The sequence below is a fragment of the Chiloscyllium plagiosum genome, unplaced genomic scaffold, assembly GCF_037043375.1.
Source record: "Chiloscyllium plagiosum isolate Xiang-an unplaced genomic scaffold, Cpla_swu_hap1 HiC_scaffold_31, whole genome shotgun sequence".
Lineage (NCBI taxonomy): Eukaryota > Metazoa > Chordata > Chondrichthyes > Orectolobiformes > Hemiscylliidae > Chiloscyllium > Chiloscyllium plagiosum.
In genome coordinates, this window is record NW_028270169.1 from 29311567 (window position 1) to 29335656 (window position 24090).

The 24090-nt window shown below is 42.5% G+C and overlaps 1 protein-coding gene across 1 annotated transcript in view; it reads right to left on the minus strand.

The window, feature by feature from the left end:
- tlcd2 (TLC domain containing 2) overlaps window positions 1–19671 on the minus strand; it is a 54417-nt gene extending 34746 nt beyond the window's left edge. The window contains exons 1-3 of the mRNA XM_043718515.2: window positions 19021–19671; window positions 18704–18786; window positions 998–1080 (exon numbers count right to left, since the gene is read on the minus strand). Of these exons, the coding sequence (XP_043574450.1) occupies window positions 998–1080; window positions 18704–18786; window positions 19021–19205 (351 nt within the window). The 5' untranslated portion in view covers window positions 19206–19671. The remainder of the gene's footprint in view (window positions 1–997; window positions 1081–18703; window positions 18787–19020) is intronic.
- Between the last annotated feature and the right edge of the window lie 4419 nt (window positions 19672–24090).

The window sequence follows — 24090 nt, forward strand, 5'->3', positions numbered from 1 at the left end:
GTAAATTTCTTTTAAAAATTACAAAATATTCAATTAAATAACTCTTACAGTAGGCATACATTACCATGATATTTACTGCTGTGGTGTTAGTCATCTTTCATTGAATAGCTGAAGCAAATAAATTACAGACAGAGTCAGAAAAGTGGACCCAAAGACTTCTCTTCACACATCACTATTTCACCGCCATTAGCACTGCTTGTGTTTTGATCTGAACACCATCCCAATCTGTTCTACTCGTTCCTCATCCCTCTTCTGTCAACAGCATTAAAAAAAAAACAATTTTCCAGTCCATTTCAGTTCTGAAAAAGAGCCATGTTGGATTTGAAATAATAACTCTGTTTCTTGTTCCACAGATGGTGCCTGACTCAAGTTTCCAACATTGTTTCTAACAGCAATTTTAGCTAATATGGAACAACAATGAATGTCTTCTGAAATTCCATATTTATCATTTTCCTTGACAATTTCCTGCCTACCACTTATATCCTCAATAAGCTCTATTTGGTTTGCAGACATGGCTTCCTCTTTAGAAATCCAGGTTGTCTCACTTTAAGAAGTTCAAGTTCTTCCGAGCGTTCAGTCATTCCATCGTTAAATATAAATTCAATAACTTTTCTACCACTGAGAGTTGACTGGAATAGTAATTTAACAGAATCTGGAATAGTAATTTTGCAGTTTCTCCATCTTGCCTTCCTTAACACATTAAACAGTAGTCAAAAAAACAGCTGAACTGCTTTTTGCAGGAAATTTGGAAATATTCACTCTACTATATGAAGGTACTTCAGAAGTTCACATCATATGCAATGTAATGAATTATCAGTACGTATATTGGTTAAAAAGTTGATTGCTGATTTGGATTATGGACTAATTAAGGACAGACAATACTATCCAAGTTACAATGCTGAAAGGACCTGGGCAGGAAGCAGATTGTCATGTACAAGATCTGAGACTAATGAGAACTGAGCTTATTAAAAGCGACAAGTTATTAAGAAATACTTACCACAGCATGGTGAAAAAGCAGTTCCCAGGAATGTTGAAATTTCTGGTTCAACAGCATGTCTATAAAATCATGAATGAAATAACCTGCAAGCCAAGAATAAATAAATGCCACAAACTCAGAATATGAAAATATTGGAAATTAAATATATAAAATTAATCTTATCATCATACTCAATTTTCAAGGTGAAAACACCAAATGAAGTCAATCTATAAAAGGAGCTGAATACATCTACTGCTATTTGGAAAGGCAAGAACTGATTAAGGATAGTCAACATGGCTTTGTGCATGGGAAATCATGTCTCACAAACTTAATTGAGTTTTTTTGAAGAAGTAACAAAGAGGATTGATAAGGGCAGAGTGGTAGATGTAATCTATATGGACTTCAGTAAGGCGTTCGACAAGGTTCCCCATGGGAGACTGGTTAGCAAGGTTAGATCTCATGGAATACAGGGAGAACTAGCCATTTGGATACAGAACTGGCTCAATGGTAGAAGACAGAGGGTGGTGGTGGAGGGTTGTTTTTCAGACTGGAGGCCTGTGACCAGTGGAGTGCCACAAGTATCGGTGCTGGGTCCACTACGTTTTGTCATTTACGTAAACGATTTGGATGTGAGCATAAGCGGTACAGTTGGTAAGTTTGCAAATGACACCAAAATTGGAGGTGTAGGGGACAGCGAAGAAGGTTACCTCAGATTACAATGGGATCTTGACCAGATAGGCCAATGGGCTGAGAAGTGGCAGATGGAGTTTAATTCAGATAAATGCGAGGTGCTGCATTTTGGGAAAGCAAATCTTAGCAGGACTTATACACTTAATGGTAAGGTCCTAGGGAGTGTTGCTGAACAAAGAGACCTTGGAGTGTAGGTTCATAGCTCTTTGAAAGTGGTGTCACAGGTAGATAGGATAGTGAAGGCAGCATTTGGTATGCTTTCTTTTATTGGTCAAAGTATTGAGTACAGTAGTTGGGAGGACATGTTATGACTGTACAGAACATTGGTTCGGCCATTGTTGGAATATTGTGTGCAACGCTGGTCTCCTCCCTATCGGAAAGATGTTGTGAAACTTGAAAGGGTTCAAAAAATATTTACAAGGATGTTGCCAGGGTTGGAGGATTTGAGCTACAGGGAGAGGTTGTACAGGCTGGGGCTGTTTTCCCTGGAGCGGCAGAGGTTGAGGGGTGACCTTATAGAGGCTTACAAAATTATGAGGGGCATGGATAGGGTAAATAGACAAAGTCTTTTCCCTGGGGTCAGGGAATCCAGAACTAGAGGGCATAGGTTTAGGGTGAGAAAGAAAAGATGTAAAAGTGACCTAAGGGGCAACTTTTTCACACAGAGGATGGTACGTGGATGGAATGAGCTGCCAGAGCAAGTGGTGGAGGCTGGTACAATTGCAACATTTCAGAGGCATTTGGATGGGTATATTAATAGGAAGGGTTTGGAGGGATATGGGCTGGGTGCTGGCAGGTGGAACTAGATTGGGTTGAGGTATCTGGTCGGCATGGACGGATTGGACTGAAGGGTCTGTTTCCATGCTGTACATCTGTATGACTCTATGACATATTGGAAGTATCACGATAATTTTCAGATTTGCCACTTCTTCTCTGGTATTCATTGTTTGTTGTGCTCTTTTCACACGCTTTGTGGCCAATTCTCTCATTTTAGTCAGCTCTTCTCTGAAACTTGACATAGGGATTGCTAATGGTAAACACTAACAAGGGGACAACACTAACCAATGACAAAGACATTCTTGACAATAACATTGAATCATATTCTTTAAAGTCTGATGTCATCTTTCTAATGCTTTTCATAATTGTGAATGATAAACTGAAGACATAAATTGTTTTATTCTGAAACTGCTCATTATTTCTTTGAATATTTTTGGTAAAGTTCAAATATTAATCTAGTTGTATTTTGTTGTTCAAAAAAGGGCCATAACATTTTTACATTTAGCTGATCAACCTTTGCAACTTCTACGTAGATGTTTGACAGCAATTTTAAAAGGTTCACTGCCATTTATCAGGACTTTTAAGTTATCCCTTTTGTGACCACCTTTTAAAAGAGAAAATTCTCATTTATTTGACATGATGTAGTTACAAGCTGCCTAACAGTAAATGCTGGTGTTACATGCCATCCAGATTCCACTCATGGCAGTGAATTTTATGGGGTAGAGTATTGTTAGGAATCTAATCAAATCTGATTTGCAAATAACACCAGCATCCCAGCAGCACTAGAACTCAGTCATGGGTGCTGCTAGCACTGCAAGCTGCCCAAGGAGAACATCAATGGTGCCTGGACACAGTTAACTCATAAGTTATTGTGGTGGGAAGAGATTGGGCACCATGGGGAGAGGAGCAAGGGGCTGGGTTTTGGAAAGCCAGGCATGGTGATCACCAAGGATGGGTATCAAATCGGGGTTTATAGTGCAAAGCACACTCGCAAGTGGGCCAAACGGTGGCACATTGGTTAGCACTGCTGTCTCACAGCGCCAGAGACCCGGGTTCAATTCCCGTCTCAGGCAACTGTCTGTGTGGAGTTTGCAAATTCTCCCAGTGTCTGCGTGGGTTTCCTCCAGGTGCTCCAGTTTCCTCCCACAGTCCAAAAATGTGTAGGTGAACTGGCCATGCTAAAGTGCCCATAGAGTTAGGTGAAGGGGTAAATGTAGGGGAATGGGTCTGGGTGGATTGCTCTTTGGAGGGTCGGTGTGGAATTGTTGGTCCAAAGGGCCTGTTTCCACAATGTAAGTAATCTAATCTTAAAAAAAAAGATACATGTCCTTACTTCATGCTTTTTCACCCCATTATGGGATAGGCAGTGAATTATTTGGGTCAATGAGCTTGTTAAACAAACTTAATTGCTCCAGAATTTTTATATTAAATGGCAGGCAGTTTGTCAAGTTGATGCCTGCCATGCTGTATTGTGGGAAACTGCACATTTATGTCAGTTTTTGAGTCAAAGTCAATACCTGGTTTAACTAATGTGCTGGATAGCTGCCGACCCAATTTGCAAGTAAAACATCCAGACCAGCACTCTGTTCTTCTCCACCTCCGAACCCTGTTTTATTTGTCTCAGCATCCCCAGAGTTTCAAACCAAATCTTTTGGGCCAGCCAATCTGCAAAGCTTTTTTATCATAATTATAATGTCCTTCTTCCTGCTATAAGTATACTAAGTCTTCACGACATTATAAGAGACCCGTCACCACGGCACAGAGGTTAGCACTGCTGCCTCTCAGTGCCAGAGACCTGGGTTCAATTCCCACCTCAAGCGACTGACTATGTGGAGTTTGCACATTCTCCTCGTGTCTGCGTGGGTTTCCTCCGGGTGCTCCGATTTCCTCCCACAGTCCAAAAATGGGCAGGTTAGGTGAAATGGCCATGCTAAATTGCCCGTAGTGTTAGATAAAGGGGTAAATATAGGGGAATGGGTCTGGGTGGGTTGTGCTTCGGCGGGTTGGTGTGGACTTGTTGGGCCGAAGGGCCTGTTTCCACACTGTAATTAATCTAATCTAAAAAAAATAAAAATTAGAACGTAAAATGTAACTTTGAAATTGTTTAATAAAGTTACTTCACAATTATTATGCTAAGTGCTAAAAATGCAGGTTATTAATAGATGACTAAATGTTTTAAGCCCATTTACTCACACTTGCATAAATTTGATGCAAAGACAAATTGGATAGAGTGTGTAAAACAAGCAGCTGATACCAAGAGTCTCCACCCACCGCAGAAGTTGCTTCCCCTCTCGTTAGCAAATTGACTTCACTGTTGTTAATCAGAAAGTAATAATGAGGTTTTCTAAAAACGTATTCAATTTTGACTGGCAGTGGCAAAGAGCCAAAATAGCACTTCTCCAGCAGATCCTACACCACAGCCTGAGCTGAAATATCCAGATGTGGATGGGGATTGTGCAAATAAAAATGGCAGAGAGAAAAGGAAAAATATAGGCTTACCAGTCACGCGGGAATTTGGTGAAAATGGAACAGAGTTAAATTATTTGTATTTCAACCCAAGGGCAGGACTGCATTAATTATAATATTGACAGCCTGGACTATCCGGAGTCTTGAAGGAAGAAAGGCCTTAACTTTAAGTTGCTCAAATTAAAACATATCAGTTTCAGTTGGTACAGTTGAATCAAAACATTGTCATCCTTAAGTCTATATCTGTTAGCAAAAAAGTTTTTCAAAAAAACAATGCTATCATCCCCATTAATTCTTCCATAACAGTGGGAGGGGTCATCAAGGTCAAAATTTATGCCACTCCACAAATCCTTTCAGAAACTCCAATTCTGGAGTGAAACAGCAAATCCAGTTTATATCACACAGCTGAGAAGTCAACAGCACACAGGAATAAAATATTTGAAATTATGAAAGTTTTGAAACTTACAGGATACTGGATAAATACCGGAATAGAAAATGAACATTTAAAAATAAATCTTTAAAGAACTAAATAATTGTGCCAATTTCAACTGAAACATCTGGGGACAATTATGTGGTGCTGCACACAGGGGTTTCAGACGTTATAAATTTCAGTGGCATCTGAGGCTCCAACCTACTTCCTTCTGTTGAAAGTTTCAGCCAATAATTCCATCATTTTTGCATTGGATTGAAGCCAAATTTACTAGGTTCTCTAATCTACTGAGCTTGAGACTGTGCAATGAAACATTCTATTTTTAACTGAATGTTTTAGCCATATTCAAATGTGCTTAATGGATGATCCATCTTGGCGTTCTCCCAAGGGCCCCAGAATCACACATGCCAGGGCTACAACTATTTTTATTCACTTGATGGTATAAAGAAATGGCTGAAGCACTGAGCACTGTAAAGGATATGGACCCTGACAAATATACTGAAGACTTGTAGAGAATTAGTTGTGTACCCCTTTACAAGCTGTTCCAGTTTGATGACAATTCAACTTGGTTCATTAGTACCCCTCCAGTCTCCTTAGTAAAGGTGATGAAAGACCTCCAATTACTGAGATGAACAAGGTTCCAACAACACTCAGCATCATCCAGGATAAAGCAGACCACTTGACAGGTGCCCCTTGCATTATCTTAAACATTTATTCCGTGTACCACCAATGCATAGTGGTAGCAATGTATACCATCTACAAGATACGCTGCAATATCTCACCAAGACAACTTCAATGGTCATACATCAAAGTTTCTCTATTTCTCTACACCTCTCAGTATCCTATTTATAATGATTTTCTTTGCCTTATCTGTTCTTTCCAATTGAATTATCCCACATTTCTCTGGATAGAAATCCATTTGCCATTTTCGGCCAATCTGATCAATCCATTTGTATCTTCCTGCAGTGTCCAATTTTATTCCTCATGATCAAATGAATCATCAGCAAACTTCATAATCATACCCCAACATTTATAGAATCACAGGATAGTCAAAGTACAGGAAGCCATTTGGTCTGATATGTCCATGTCAGCTCTCTGCAAGAGTAATTTAGCTAGTTCCATTTTATGAACCTTCTCTGTGAAAATTCCTCTTCAATCTGTCATTATTACACTTGCAGGCAATACACTCCACAACTTAACAACTCGTGCCTCGAGAAGTGCTACTGTTGGTTCTTTTGCCATGCACCTTATGTTGGAATTCTTTGGTTCTTAACTCTTCTGCTAAAACTAACAGTTTTTAATCGACTTTCTTAGAATACATTTGATTTTAAGCCTCTAACAAATATCCTTTCCACCTTCTGGAAGGGAACAGCCCCAGATTCGCTGACTTTTCATGTGACTGAGGACTTTGGGCTGAATTTTCATGAAGGAACGGAAAGTGCCGATCAGGCAAGGCTCAAATACACAACCCTACCTCCATTCAGGAGGCTCCGGCCTACCATATTCAATCTTGGCAGTGTGATGTGCCTGCCTCCAGGTGAAAGCTGAAGAGCCCAGCAGGCCAGAGGGCACACCTCTGTTTACTGGCACATCAATGCATTTGTAACCATGGTCATCAGGCTCTCACCCATCCTCAGTGCACCCTACATTTCTTACACCTTATTCCGAGACCTTCCATCACCCTTTTGTACCCATTCTGCCAGTGTGTACCATGCAGAGAACCAATGAGCTGTTGGGAAGTTTGGCAAATTTTGAAACTGACAACGTATGCAGGAGAGAAAACCAAAAAGTGTTGGAAATCACAGCAGGTCAGACAGCATCCAGGGAAAGAGCGCAAGCTAACAGTTCAAGTCTGGACGACTCTTCATCAGCTCTGATTTCCAGCAATTCTTGGGTTTTCAGTACAGATTCCAGTATGTGTAGCAATTTCCCACAAAATATAAGCAGAAGCTTTGATTCAAAATATCAATATGAGAAGCTTTTATCTATTTCTGATCTCTCAATGATGTGTGAATAAACACAGATATTGAAAAACCACAAAGAATGACTTACTTCAAGATAATAGAGACCTGAATCACCACTCTCCTCTGCAACTGTGTCAACATTGCCTACAGAGCTAAATATCTTATTAATTTTCAGAGTTCGGCCATTAATAATTCGGCCACTGATACAGTTTCTAGATTGCCATATTATGAATGAGAAGCTAAAAAAGAAAATGTTGGATGACTGTTTTTTCAAAGTTTATTTAACTCCACAGCACAAGAGTGGGGAGCAGGTAAATGAAAATTTGCATGACATCTAGGGGCTGGGGTGTATACGGAATGTGTGACAGGAAAAGTGGAAGAGCGAGGGATCTGGGCAGCACACTGGTTGCGACGAGCAAAATAGGGAGAGTGTGGTGTCCTGAGTGTGATAGGTGGGGGAGGGATTGTCGTTACAGAGAATCAAGGAAAGAAAGTAAGTTCCCTAAAGGGCAGGGTCAGTACTGTTCAAATGTCCGTGCGGGTCTTAGAATGCTGACTGGCAACAGGGCTTTGAGTTTACCTGCGTTTCCAATATCCTCACTAATCTCAGACACTGTCTTTTAAAATGCATACACTGGAGCTGCAACTCAGCCTGCAAATCCAATTATTTCTCAAAGAGTTGCAGGTACAGCAATATTGGACAATAACTGAACACTCATTAAAAACTGAACAAGAAAAAACAACACAACATGGGTAGTCAACCCTCACTGCATTCTGGAAATTTTAGAATTGCAATTCTTCAAAAAAAAAGGCCAAATGTTCTGATACAAGTAAAAAGTGGTGTTAAACTTCGCCAGCATCTGCAGTGAAAGAAACAGAATTAACACTAAGTCCAAGATGACTCTTATTCAGAACTGACCTAAAGAAAATTCATATTGGACCTCCATACATTAATCCTTTCTGCATAAATGCTGTCAGACCTATTTGCTAACTTTTTCAGCATTTTGTGTTTTTTTAAATTCAGTTTCCAGCAGTAATTTGTTTTTATTCCAGAACATTCTGAATCACGATTCTATTTACCATAAGAAATTTGAAAACCCCAGCTGAGAGTGAAGAGGTCTATTAAAAATCAAAAATATGAAAATCAAAGCTAGCAAATCAAGTGCACAAACTTGCAAGAATTTATTGTCTATTCCCTGCTTGCCCTCGAGAAGGTGGTGGTGAGAAGCCTTTTTGAACTGCTACGGTCCATTTGGTGTAGGCAGACGCATAATGTTGTTCAGGGATATCCCAGGATTTTGACCCAGTGACACTCTTGGAACAGTGATATACTTCCAGGTCAGAATGGTAGGTGACTTGGAGGGAGATTTTGGGTGGTGTTCCCATATATCTGCTGCCCATGTTCTTCCAGATAGTAATGGTAGAACTGTTAGTGAATTTTTGCAGTACGTCTTTCAGATGGTACACACTGCTGCTACGGTGGGTCCAATGGTGGAGACTATGCTAATCACCCCATCCTGGATTGTGTCAAGCTTCTTGAATGCTACTTTTCCACAAGAAAGGAAATGTCCCACCTCACCTCTAACCATCACCATGTGTCAACCATGATGTGTGCCAATATGTTTAATTCTTTGATCAAAAGAGTTCTGATGATGCACACATAAATAAAAGTGAAATCAATGTAGTGTGAACATTTGATCAAAATTTCATTTTTAAAAAGACCCGTAATCAATATTGTACTCTCAAGATTTCTGTTAATGGCAACAGAGTTCAACAGGAAGGGTTTTGTCATAATACAGAGCCTTCATGTTTAAGCAGGTGACTTTTCATAGCCCACCTATAGTGGATGGTGGGTTTCACCACTGGAGAACATTCCCATTGTGTTATTGTAAGTGCCTCCCATGCACTCTGCCGACAGTTTACATTTTAATTGCAATAACAGGGAAAATGGGAATAAGAGATCAGAGTTCTGGTTACACCCTACCCTGTGTATAAAGCTCTTAACTTGGGACAATATTAGAGGCAGAAATATATTGGAGCAAAAGGATCATCAGGCATTTGTAAAAGATTGTCGACTTCTGTTCATTTTATACTGTGTGGGTAGCTCACTTATGCCAAAGATTTGCCCTATTAGCCTTAGGATTTGAATTACACCTGGACTCCATGTGTCTCTGGGTACAAATGCACAGGAAATTCCATGTGGGAGGTGGCATGCAACAAGTAAATCATTCAGATATGAACATTCATGACATCTTAATGAGTCACGTGGGTGACCAATCCGAGTTACACTCAGGGAATTTTTGGAATTGCTCAATTTCTTTAAAAAGTAAACAGTACGTTCTGACACTGTGACACAATTCAGCAAAGTGACAATTTTGAAAACCCCGGCTGGGAATAAAGAGGTTTATGTAAGAACAAAAACTAACATTTTACATACAAACTAGGAGCAGGGCAGACCATTCAGCCCTTTGAGCCTGCTCCACCATTCAATATTATTATGACTGATCCTCTATCTCAATGGCATTTTTCTTGTTTCTCCTCATACCCTTTGATGCCTTTATAATCTAAACACTAATCTATCTCTTTATTGAACATATTCTTTGACATGGCATCCACAGCCTTCTGTGGTAGAGAAATTCACAGGTTCACTACTCTGAGTGAAAAAGGATTTCTCATCTCAGACTTATATGGGGGTGGGGGTCAGGGGATTGGTCACACCATAGACTGAGCCTGGCATCTGGTTCTAGACTCCCCAAACAGGACAAACATCCACCCAGCATTTAGTTTGCCCAGCCCTGCTGGAATTTTACGTTTCAATCAAATCCCTCTCATCTGTAGTGAAATGCAAACCCAGTTAAACTAATCTCTCCTCCTAGGGCAGTCCTCCAATCCCTGGTATCACACTAGTTAATCTCTGCACCACTGTTCCCTATGGCAAGTATAATCTTTCTTGTGTAGGGAGACCAAAACTGGAAGCAATCCTCCAGGTTTGGTCTGACCAGGGCCCTGTATAACTGCTCTAAGATATCCCTGTTTCTGAATTCCAATCCTCTTGCAATGAAGGCCAATTTACCATTTGCCTTGCGACTTGCTTGCTGCACATGCACCTTCATTGACTGGTGTACAAGGGGACACAGGTTCCTTTCTACATCCACACTTCCCAATATATTACCATACAACTCTGATTCTTTGTTTAATGTCTTTCCTTATGTTTCCATCAATGTTTGGGGAATGGGGGGCTACAGATAACTCCTAACATTTTCTGTTCCTTAGTGTTCCTCCTCTCCATCCATACAGAGTCCACATCTTGATTTTCTAAGCCAATGTCTTCCTTGCTATTGCCTTGGTTCACTCCTTTACTAATAATGCTACACCACTTCCTTCCCTTTGTGTCTGTTCTTCCTATATAATGAATATCCCTTGGTCATCCTGCAGCCATGTCTCTATAATCACAACTAACAATAGTTTCTATCTATTTGCGCTGCTAATTCATCTACCTTATTATGAATGCTCCACATAATAAGGAACAAAGTCTTTAACTTTTTTTAACCTTCTTCATTATCTTAGCTTTATTTTGGTCAAATTTGTTTTTCACCCTTTCATTTCTACTTTCCACTTTTTGCTGCTCATCTTTCTGTCTATTGTTTGTGTACTTGTTTCTCCCACATCTATCTTTCTCTTCAAACATTCCTTTGACATTCTAATTTAAACCCTGCTGGCCAGCACGAGCAACTCCACCCTGAAAGGAGATAGGTCCTGGTCCTGCTTGTATTAGTCCCACTAACTAGTCCCCATGTCCCAAGAATTTGTATTTTTCCCTCCTGTATCTTTTCTCCAGCCAAGTATTCACCTGGCATAGAACATAGAATAGTACAGCATAGTACAGGCTCTTTGGCCCTTTGTGTTGTGCCAGCCTTTTATCCTACTCTAAGCTCAGACTAAACACATATCTTCCATGCGCCTATTCAAGAGTTGCTTATATGTGCCTTATGTATCTGACTCTACAACCACTGCTGGCAGTGCATTCCACACACCCACCACTCTGTGTAAAGAACCTATCTCTGACATCTCCTGCAATTAAAGATTCCTGCAATTAAAATTATTCCCCTTCATGATAGACATTTCCGCCATGGGAAAAAGTCTCTGGCTACCAGTCAGTCTATGCCTCTTAACATCTTGTACGCCTTTATCAAGTCACCCCTCATCCTTCTTCACTCCAATGGGAAAAGCCTTAGCTCCCTCAAACTTTCTTCGTAAGACATGCCCTCCAGTCCAGGCAGCATCCTGGTAAATCTCCTCTGGACCCTCTCTACAGCTTCCACATCTTTCGTATAATGAGGCGACCACAACTGAACACAATATTCCAAGTGTGATCTAAGCAGGGCTCTATAGAGCTGCAGCATAACCTCACGGATCTTAAACTCAATCCTCCTGTTAATGAAAGCCAATACACCATATGCCTTCTTAACAATCCCATAAACTTGGGTGGCAACTCAAAGGGATCTTGGACATGGATCCCAAGATTGCACTGTTCCTCCACACTGCCAAGAATTTTGCTTTTAATCCTTCAAATATGACCTTCCAAAGTGAATGACATCACACTTTTCCAGGTTGAACACCATCCGCCACTTATCAGCCCAGTCCTGCATCCTGTCGATGTCCTATTGCAACTGAAAACAGCCTTCCGCACTATCCACAAAACCACCAACCTTGTGTCATCAGCAAACTTATCTTTCCACTTCCGCATCCAAGTCACTTACAAAAATCACAAAGAGCAGAGGTCCCAGAACTGATGCCTGCGGAACACCAGGCTGAATACTACCATCTACCACCACCCTCTGTTTTCCATGGGTTCACCAATTCTGTATCCAGCCAGATTTCCCTGTATCCTTACTTTCTGAATGAGCCTACCATGGGGAACCTTACATCAAACATCAAGCTAAAATCCATGTACATCACATCCACTGCTCTACCTTCATCAATGTGTTTTGTCACATCCTCAAAGACTTCAATAAGGTTTGTGAGGCATGACCTGCCCCTCACAAAGCCATGCTGATTATTCCTAATCAAACTATGGTTTTCCAAGTAATCATAAATTCTGTCACTCAGAATTCTCTGCAATACTTTGCCTACCACTGACTTAAGACTGACTTGTTTATAATTCCCAGGGTTATTCCAATCCCTTTGTTGAACAAGGGAATAACATTTGCCACCCACCAATCATCTGGCACTATTCCAGTGGACAGTGAGGATGCAAAGATCATTGCCAAAGACGCAGTAATCTCTTACCTCGGGTATAGCCTATCTGGCCAGGGGATTTATCCACCCTTATGTTTTTCAAAATTTTCAGCACGTCTTCCTTCCTAACATCAACTTGTTCCAGCATATCAATTGGTCTCATGCTGTCTTCAGAAACGTCAAGGTCCCTCTCAGTAGTGAATACTGAAGCAAAGTATTCATTACGGACTGCCGATAAGTCCTCCGACTCCAGGCACAAGTTCCCTCCATTATCCCTGTTCAGTCTTACCCTCACCTCTAGCCATCCTCTTGTTCCTCACATAAGTGTAGAATACCTTCCGGTTTTCCTTAATCCTACCCACTAAAGCTGATTGAGACGTATAAGATTATGAAAGGATTTGACACTCTGGCAGCAGGAAACATGTTTCCGCTGATGGGTGAGTGCCGAACCAGAGGACACAGCTTAAAAATACGGGGTAGACCATTTAGGACAGAGATGAGGAGAAACTTCTTCACCCAGAGAGTGGTGGCTGTGTGGAATGCTCTGCCCCAGAGGGCAGTGGAGGCCCAGTCTCTGGATTCATTTAAGAAAGAGTTGGATAGAGCTCTCAAAGATAGTGGAATCAAAGGTTATGGAGATAAGGCAGGAACAGGATACTGATTAGGAATGATCAGCCATGATCATATTGAATGGCGGTGCAGGCTCGAAGGGCTGAATGGCCTACTCCTGCACCTATTGTCTATTGTTTTCATGCCCCCTTCTAGGTGCTAAGTCCGTTCTTCAGTTCCTTCATGGCTACCTTGTAACCCTCTAAAGTCCTGTCTGACCCTTGCCTCCTCAGCCTTAAGTAAGCTTCATTCTTCCTCTTGACTAGATGTTCCACATCCCCTATCACCCGAGGATCTTTCAACCTACCATCCTTTCCTTGCCTCAGTGGAACAAACCTGTCCAGCACTATTAGCAAGTGCTTCCGAAACAATCTCCACATTTCTGTTTGCAATTAATTGAGAACATCTGTTCCAAGTTTAAACACCCCAATTCCTGCCTAATTGCATTGTAATTCCCCCTCCCCCAATTAAATACTTCCCCATGTCATCTCCTCATATCCTTCTCCATGAGTATAGTAAAGGTCAGGGAGTTGTGATCACTATCATCGAAATGCTCTCCCAACAAGAGATCTGACACCTGGCATGGTTTGTTGCAAAGCACCAAATCCAATATGGCCTCCCCTCTAATCAACCATATTGTTTCAGGAGCCCTTCCCGACACACCTGACAAAAACTGCTCCATCCAAACTATTTGAACTAGAGTCATAGAGTCAGAGATGTACAGCATGGAAACAGACCCTTCGGTCCAACCTGTCCATGCTGACCAGATATCCCAACCCAATCTAGTCCCACCTGCCAGCACCTGGCCCATATCCCCCCCCAAACCCTTCCTATTCATACACCCATCCAAATGCCTCTTAAATGTTGCAATTGAACTAGCCTCCACCACTTCCTCTGGCAGCTCATTTCATACACGTACCACCCTCTGCGTGAAAAAGTTGCCCCTTAGGTCTCTTTTATATATCTTTCCCCTCTCACCCTAAACCTATGACCTCTAGTTCTGGACTCACCCACCCCAGGGAAAAGACTGTGTCTATTTATCCAATCCATGCCCTTCATGATTTTATAAACCTCTATAAGGTCATCCCTCAGCCTCTGACGCGCCAGGGAAAACAGCCCCAGTCTGTTCAGCCTCTCCCTATAGTTCAAAACCTCCAACCCTGGCAACATCCTTGTAAATCTTTTCTGAATCCTTTCAAGTTTCACAACATCTTTCCGATAGGAAGGAGGCCAGAATTGCATGTAATATTTCAACAGTGGCCTAACCAATGTCCTGTACAGCTGCAGCATGACCTCCCAACCCCTGTACTCAATACTCTGACCAATAAAGGAAAGCATACCAAATGCCTTCTTCATTATCCTATCTACCTGCCACTCCACTTTCAAGGAGCTATGAACCTACACTCCAAGGTCTCTTTGTTAAGTAGATTCAAATCAATATGAGGGAAGTTAAAGTCACCCATGACAACTATCCTGTTACTTTGGCACCTTTCTAAAATCTGCCTCCCATCTGCTCCTCCATGTCTCTGTTGCTATTGGGGGGCCTGCAGAAAACTCCCATAAAGTGACTGCTCCTTTCCTGTTTCTGACTTCCACCCATAGTGACTCTGTAGACAAACCCTCCTCGACGATCTCAAATTTCTGCAGTTGTGATACTATCCCTGCTTATCAATGCAACTCCTCCACCTCTCTGACCTCTCCACACCACCCCGCCCCCCCCCATTCCTTTTGAAACTTCTAAACCCTCGAACATTGAACAACCATTCCTGCTCCTGTGATATTCAAGTCTCCGTAATGGCCACAACATCATAGTTCCAAGTACTGATATATACTCTGAGTTCACCATCCTTATTCCTGAGAGCTCTTGCATTAAAATAGATACACTTCGACTCATTGCACCTTTGCCCTATCAAGTGCCTATCTCTCCTCACACACTCACTGCATGCTGTATCTGGCTATTCACTACCTACCCCATCATCTGATCCATAGCTCAGGTTCCCACTGCTCCTGTCAGTCTAGTTTAAACCCTCCCAAAGTGCTCTAGCAAACTGGAGCCCCTCCAGTTCAGGTGCAACCCATCCTTCTTGTACTGATCCCACCTTCCCCAGAAGGTATCCCAATGATCCAGATATGTGAAGCTCTCCCTCCTATACCACCCCTGCAGCCATGTGTTCACCTGCACTCACTAGCACATGGCACTGGTAACAATCCTGAGATTACTACTCTGCTCATCCTGGCTTCTATATTCTCTTTTCAGGTTCTCCTCCCTGTTCATCCTGGAGCTCAGTTACTAGTGGTGTACCACAAAGATCTGTTTTGGGGCCACTGCAGTTTGCCATTTTTATAAATGACCTAGATGAGGCTGTAGAAGGATGGGTTAGTAAATTTGCGGATGAAGCTAAGGTCGGTAGAGTTGTGGATACTGTGGAAGGATCTTGCAGGTGACATAGATAAACTGCAGAGCTGGACTTAGAGGTGGCAAATGAAGTTTAATGTGGGAAAGTGTGAGGCGATTCATTTTGGAAGGAGTAACAGGAATACAGAGTACAGGGCTAATGGTAAGATTTCTGGTAATGTGGATGAGCAGAGAGAGCTCGGTGTCCATGCACATAGATCCCTGAAAGTTGCCACCCAGGTTGATAGGGGTGTTAAGGCGGCAAATGGTGTGTTAGCTATTATTGCTAGAGGCATTGACTTTTGGAGCCACGAGATTATAAGGCAGCTGTACAAAACTCCAGAGCGGCCACACTTGGAGTATTGTGTACAGTACTGATCGCCACATTATAGGAAGGATGTGGAAGCATTGGAAAGGGTGCAGAGGAGATTAACCAGGATATCGCCTAGTATGGAGGGAAGGTGTTACGAGGAAAGGCTGAGAAATTTGAGGCTGTTTTCATTTGAGAAGAAGGTTGAGTGGTGACTTAATAGAGACATACAAGATGATCAGAGTTATAGAGTTAGAGATGTACAGCCTGGAAACAGACCCTTCGGTGCAACCCGTCCATGCCAACCAGATATCCCAACCCAATCTAGTCCCACCTAACAGCAGCAGGTCCATATCCCTCCAAACCCTTCCTATTCATATACCCATTCAGATGTCTTTTAAATGTTGCAATTGTACCAGCTTCCACCACATCCTCTGGCAGCCCATTCCACACATGCATCACCTTCTGCATGAAAATGTTGCCCCTTAGGTCTCTTTTATAGCTTTCCCCTCTCACCCTAAACTTATGCCCACCTCAGGGAAAAGACTTTGCCTTATCCATGCCCCTCATAATTTTATAAACCTCTATAAGGTCAACTCTCAGCCTCCGCCGTGCCAGGGAAAACAATCCCAGCCTGTTCAGCCTCACCCTATAGTACAAATCCTCCAACTCTGGCAACATCCTTGTAAATCTTTTCTGAATCCTTTCAAGTTTCACAATATCCTTCTGATAGGAAGGACACCAGAATTGCATGCAATATTCCAAAATTGGCCGAACCGATGTCCTGTACAGCCGCAGCATGACCTCCCAACCCCTGTACTCAATACTCTGACCAAGAAAGGAAAGCATACCAAACGCCTTCTTCACTATCCTATCTACCTGCAACTCCACTTTCAAGGAGCTATGAACCTGCACTCCAAGGTCTCTTTGTTCAGGTAGTACTCCCGAGGACCTTACCATTAAAAGTGTATAAGTCCTGCTAAGATTTACTTTCCCAAAATGCTGCACCTTGCATTTATCTAAATTAAACTCCATCTGCCACTTCTCAGTCTATTTGCCCATCTGATCAAGATCCCGTTGTAATCAGAGGTAACTTTCTTTGCCTCCAATTTTGGTGTCATCTGCAAACTTATTAACTATACCTTTTAAGCTCGCATCCAAATCTTTTATATAAATGACGAAAAGTAGAGGACCCAGCAACGACCCTTGTAGCACTCCACTGGTCATAGGCCTCCAGTTTGAAAAACAACCCTCCACCACCACCCTCTGTCTTCTACCTTTGAGCCAGTTCTGTATCAAAATGGCTAGTTCTCCCTGTATTCCATGAGATCTAACCTTGCTGACCAGTCTCCCATGGGGACCCTTGTCAAACGCCTTACTAGATAGGGTGGATAGCGAAAGCCTTTATCCTCGGATGGTAAAGGCTAGCATGAGAGAACATAGCTTTAAACTGAGGGGTGATAAGTGCAGGACAGATGTCAGACAGAGGTTCTTTACTCAGAGAGTAGTAAGGGTGAGGAACACCCTACCTACAACAGTAGTAGACGTGCCAAATTTAAGGGCATTTAAATGGTCATTGGATAAACATATCTAATGGAATAGTGCAGTTTAGATGGGCTTCAGATTGGTTTCACACATTGGCGCAACGTTGAGGGCCAAAGGGCCTGTACTGCACTGTAATGTTCTATGTTACTCCCTTTCCCTACCTATGTCATTGGTACCAATGTGTACCATGACTTCTGGCTGCTCTCCCTCCCCATTAAGAATCCCGTAGACTTGATCCAAGACATCTCTGACCCTGGCACCCGGGAGGCAACATACCATCCAGGGGTCATGCTCGCAACCACAGAATCTCCTGTCTGTTCCTCTCATGATTGAATCTCCTTTCACTATTGCTTTCCTATTCGCTCCCTTCCCTTCTGAGCCACAGAGCCAGGTTCAGTGCCGGAAACCTGGCCACTACGGCTCTCCCCTGTTAGGTCACCCACCCCAACAGCTTCCAAAACAGTATACGGATGAACCTCAAAATTATCTGAACAAGATCGCAAGGTCCCAATGCTTGGCTAAAAAGTGTTATCTGACATTCGACTATCCAAACATTTGATTATCTGAACACAACACTCCCTGCTGTGTCGTTTGGATAATTGAGGTTCCTCTGTACTTAATATTGAAGTGAGTGGCCACGGGGGTCTGCACTGTCTGCCTAATCCCTTTCCCTCTCCTGATGGCATATCCTGTTATTTTCACTCACTCTAGCACATGGCACTGACAACAAACCTGAGATTACCACCTTTGAGGTCCTTTTCTTTTCAAACTTACCTCCTAATATTAAGTCCTAATTTAAACTAAACTATTTCCAGAAGATTCTAGAACCAGAGGACATATCCAAGAATGAGACCAGTCAGGAAAGATGTTCGAAAGCACGTCCCCATGCAAAGAGTGGTGGAGGTTTGAAACTCTCCTCAAAATGTTAGTTGATGCTAATACAATTGTTAAATTTAAATGTGAGATAGACCAAAAATAAAGCAAGGGAATATGGGCCCAAGGCAGGGTTATGGAGTTTGATTACAGGTCAACCATTATTGAATAGCGATGCTGGCTCGACTGGCAGACTGTTCCTATGTTCCTCATTTTAAGAACCAATGGCGCACATACTTAAACCACTCCCAGTTAATATCCCCGCGAGTTAAATCACATGGGTAATTGTATAATGTGATGACAAATGCCTGCTGCTTCTGCGTAACTCGGGAGTTGTGTAACAATAAAATCTTAAAATGACATCAGTTAAAGAAGAGAAAGCCCTGCTCCAATCCTTGACCCCTGAATCCCGGCGTGAGTTAGGACTCACCTATGGAAACGGCTACGAGACCGTGAGAGGCCGGGGAGTGTGTACCGATCAGATCCTCAGCCATCCGCGGCTGCAGATAAAAGCTGAAAAGAGGGTCGACTAGTCAGAATTCACCGTATTTGTTGACGGAATTATGTTTAGCGTATGCCCCCCCCCCCCCCCCAAAGTTACACAATAGCCTATTGACAATTGACACCCTTAAGAAAAATAATTTCCGTGAACACCCATTTCCAAACGAAACCTAAGTCATCGATCAGTATCTAAATTTACAACGAATCAACGTGTTTCGAACCTGAGAGACACTGAGTTTCACTCACCACAGGATAGCCCAGATGCCTGTTACCACACTGTGAACCATTGAGGTGCAGATGTTTCTCCACTTCCAGGTGTTCCTCAGGGCAGATTCTGGAATCGGGAGATATGCCACACCTCGACTGATCAGTCTGAAACCCCCAAAAGAGAGCCCTACAATTAAAACCCCGGGATTCCACCCCGTGGTCATATTTCATACACGGTGCACACCGAAGGAAGATACAGATTGTCCCAACTAAAATAAAAAAATGGACAATGTTATTGTTTTGACATGACTTGCTTGAAGTTGCTTCCAGTGCGACAGCGGCAGAGTCTGTGCAAGTCCTTTCCCCAGGGCTCCAAGTGTGATTATGAGAAGACCTCAGCTTCCACCAACCTTCCGAAGAACTCACCAACAAAGTAGTCTCCGTTCGCGGCGTGCGCACATTGGGCGGGATCGGGAGCTCTGAGGAAAGCTCACTGTTTGTTTCCCACCCACAAGTTATGTGTAACCCTCACACAAACAGGGATTACATGTAGCTGGCACCAGGCGACTACTTTTGCCGCGAAGCATCAATCATCTTGACATTCTGAGACAGTGACAACAACAAAACCAGACAAGGAAATCAATGGTTCACCATTACACCCACATACACTGGTTTTTCATTTCAAATTGTTGCCTACCCGTTGGTCTACACTGTATCCGCATTTTTGTACCGCTAAGTCCTCCCCTTAGCAATGGGGATCCTCCCAATTGTTTGAGACAAATAATAGTCCCGCCTGGTGCCTCAGAGTTTCCCCACTCGCCGTTAACCAGCAGTATATCCCTTTCGACTGAACTTTCCAAAATTGCTGTACTTGTTGAATCTTACACTGACACCTGGTGACAACCAGGAGTTAGTATTTTTTTTTTGGTTCTACTGTACTTAAAACTGCTACTCCCAATTTATGTTGCAATTTTTAGAATTTAACGAAACATTCGTGACGGATGGGTTAACAGGCAGACTCACGGAGTGGAGAAATGAGCTTACATTCGAATATGCGGTAACACAGCAAGCCGAGACTCCATTTAGATTGTAGGAGCAAATAACTGCAGATGCTGGAATGTGCGCTGAAAACAAAAAAAAATGCTGGAGATCACAGCGAGTCAGGCAGCATCCACTTAGAGAAGGCAAGCTACCGTTGCAAGTCGAGGTGACTCTTCATCAGAATTAGATTGGCCTGTTCATGATTTCAATTATACCAACTCTAAGATTACTGGGACTCCACACAAACTCAATAGGTCCACAAAACTATGCCCATGCTACAGTTCTTCTACTGACTATCCTTTACATTCTTCTGTATCTATATTCATTTAAGGCATTAAATATGTGAATATAAAATACTAGTTGGTTTGATCAGGAGATATTTAGTAGGTGACATGGAGGACGCAGGTTTTGCCACCACTGATTTGGTGACCATGGAAGAGGATGAGGGAGGAGGCAAGTAACACAGTTCTCCTATTCTGAGGAAAGTAGCTCACTTCTACCTTCTCAAGGGCAATTAGAGATGGGCAGTAAATACTGGCCAATACCTGTTTAGCCATACTACTAATATAAATAAAATAAAAGGGTGCTGAACGCAGCGGTCCCCTGCAATCGTAGATTGCGGTGGTTCACGGACTCCCAGCCCAACTGCTTGTTCGGTGGCGCTGTGGAGTCCGTGGACCACATGTATATTGGGTGTGGGCATTTGCACTCCCTTTTTGATTTTCTGAAAAATCACCTCCTCTGCTTTTGGTTGCACTTCAGTCCCACGCTCCTGATCTTCGGGCACCCAGTACGGAGGAGGGAGAGCAGGTCTGAAGACCTCCTCGTGGGTCTGCTACTGGGCCTGATCAAACTGGCCATAAACAGGTCCAGGCAGCGGGCCGTGGAGGGAGTCGTTAGGGCCGACTGCCTGCCCCTCTTCCACGATTACGTTAGAGCCAGGTGTCCTTGGAGAAGGAGCACACGGTGTCCACCAACACCCTGGCGTTGTTCAGGGAGAGGTGGGCGCTGCAGGGAGTGGAGTGCATTATTTCCCCCTCCAAATCTATTTTGATTTAATCCCTGCCCTCCCCTTCACTGTTTGATCACACAGCATTGCCCTTTTGCGAAGGGCACTGCTTGTCACTGGCCACTCAGGTGTTTTCCTATCTTCCTGGTGGTGGAAATTGAATAAAGATTTGTACACCTTGTGTCTCTCACTGTGTCTCATACCTGCACACACACCATGGGTGCTGGGGAAAAAGTAAGCACTGCTGCAGTTAGGCGGTAGTGTGGGGATAAATAAAAAAAAAATTACAAAAATAATAATAAACAGGAGTGTCCAGGAACGGGGGGGGGGGGTCGGTCAGACTTCCTGCTAAAAAAAAGAAAAAAAAAGAAAATAAAAATTTCAAATGTAACATATGAATCACACAATATTATTTTACAGACAAACAACTAATACACAAAATGTGCTTGAAATACTCTGAAGGTCTGGCAGCATTTATGGAGAGGAAAACAGAGTTAACATTGAGTATGATTCTTCTTTCAACATTGTTTTTTCTCTGCACGATGTATTGGTCAAAAGACCATTTCTGCACATTGATGAATGTGTTGGTGGCAGAATCTTTCCAATTGTGCACTGTTAGGCAGTGGATGCTTGACTACACTGTAACGAATAGTCTGTTATAATGTTACTTTGACTCTGAGTAAAAAGGAATGGGTCAAAGTTAGGAATTTGAGAGTCCCACCATTTTCAGATTTGGGAATGATAATGAATTCAAATCTTTGAAAAGGTTAGTTCATTTTTTGTAAAATAGCTGCAATCCATTATTTTAATCAGATGTCAAGTCCTGTGAGATACCAATGTCATCAAATAACTTGAAGCTCAATATGGAAAATGACAACACTGTCGTATTTGGAAAATCTGTGAATTTGCAATTTACAAACTGGGACACTTTCTTTAATGGAACATATGCTTTGCACTAAAAAAAAATAATGGGAAGGGTACAAACTTAGAAGACATAAAATTATGTTAAAATTACATAGGCAATTAGCCCCTTTATCTCTAATAGGTTAAACATTTCGGTGAACAATGCAGGAATGTGGGATGGGGAGTAAGTTAAGCTCATAGAAGAATCTTAAAGCTTCATTAGAAATAAATGATCAGCCTGTAGCTTGGGAAGGGGCCACAAATAGTTCTCCAGCCTTAAAAAATGGAGAAGATTGAGGAAGGTTATTGGTTCAAGATAGAAAAATAATTATCGTACAGCATAAGAACCACACAATTTGGGTACACTTCCTGACAATGTGAAAATTGCAGATATGTCCTGTAGAGAAAAAAAGCAGGACAAATCCAACCCAGCTAATTACTACCCCACCAGTCTACTCTTGGTCACCAGTAAAGTGATGAAGGTATCATCAACAATGCTATCAAGCAGCACCTGCTCAGCAATAACCTGCTCATTGAAGCCTAGTTTGGATTCTGCCAGGGCGTCTCAGCTCCTGACCTCATTACAGCCTTGGTTCAAACATGGACAAAAGAGCTGAATTCCAAAGGTGAGGTGAGAGTGCCAGCCCTTGACATCATGGCTGCATTTGACTGAGTGGGGCACCAGGAAAAACTGGAATCAATGGGTATCAGGGGCAAACTTTCCACTGGTTGAAATCATACCCACGACATAGGAAGATCATTGTGGTTGTTGAAGGTCAGTCATCTCAACTCCATGGCATCTCTGCAGTAGTTCCTCAGAGTCCTTGGCCCAACCGCCTTCAGCTGCTTCATCAATGATCTTCCCTACATATAATGTCCAACGTGGGGCAACTCACTGATGATTATACAATAACACCATTAGCAACTCCTCAGATACCAAAGCAGTCCAAATTTAAATGCAACAAGATCTGGACAATATCCAGCTTGGGCTAACAAGTGGCAAGTAATAGTTGTGCCACACAAATGCAGGCAATGACCATCAAAAGATCCTCCACTATCAACATCCTTGAGATTACCATTGACCAGAAATTCAACTGAACTCACCACATCAACACAATGGCTACAAGAGCAGATCAGAGACTAGGAATACTGCAGCGAGTAACTCACCTCCTGACTCTCCATCCATTATCTATTAGGCATAAGTCAGGGGTGTGACGGAATACTTCCCACCTGCCTGGATTTGGAAAGGCAAGAACTGATTAGGGAGAGTCAACACGGCTTTATGCGTGGGAAATCATGTCTCACAAACTTGATTGAGGTTTTTTGAAGAAGTAACAAAGAGGATTGATGAGGGCAGAGCGGTAGATGTGATCTATATAGACTTCAGTAAGGCGTTCAACAAGGGTTCCCCATGGGATACTGATTAACAAGGTTAGATCTCATGGAATACAGGGAGAACTGGCCATTTGGATACAGAACTGGCTCAAAGGTAGAAGACAGACAGTAGTGGTGGAAGATTGTTTTTCAGACTGGAGGCCTGTGAACAGTGGAGTGCCACAAGGATCAGTGCTGGGCCTCTACTTTTTGTCATTTACATAAATGATTTGGATGTGAGCATAAGAGGTACAGTTAGTAAGTTTGCAGATGACACCAAAATTGGAGGTGTAGTGGACAGCAAAGAGAGTTACCTCAGATTACAACAAGATCTTAACCAGATGGGCCAATGAGCTGAGAAGTGGCAGATGGAGTTTAATTCAGAGAAATGTGTGGTGCTGCAGTTTGGGAAAGTAAATCTTAGCAGGACTTATACACTTAATGTTAAGGTCCTCGGGAGTGTTGCTGAACAAAGAGACCTTGGAGTGCAGGTTCATTGCTCCTAGAAAGTGGAGTCGCAGGTAGATAGGATAATGAAGAAGGCGTTTGGTATACTGTCCTTTATTGGTCAGAGTATTGAGTAGGTCATGTTGCAGCTGTACAGGACATTGGTTAGGCCACTGTTGGAATATTGCGTGCAATTCTGGTCTCCTTCCTATCAGAAGGATGTTGTGAAACTTGAAAGGGTTCAGAAAAGATTTACAAGGATGTTGCCAGGGTTGGAGGATTTGAGCTACAGGGAGAGGCTGAACAGGCTGGGGCTGTATTCCCTGGAGCGTCGG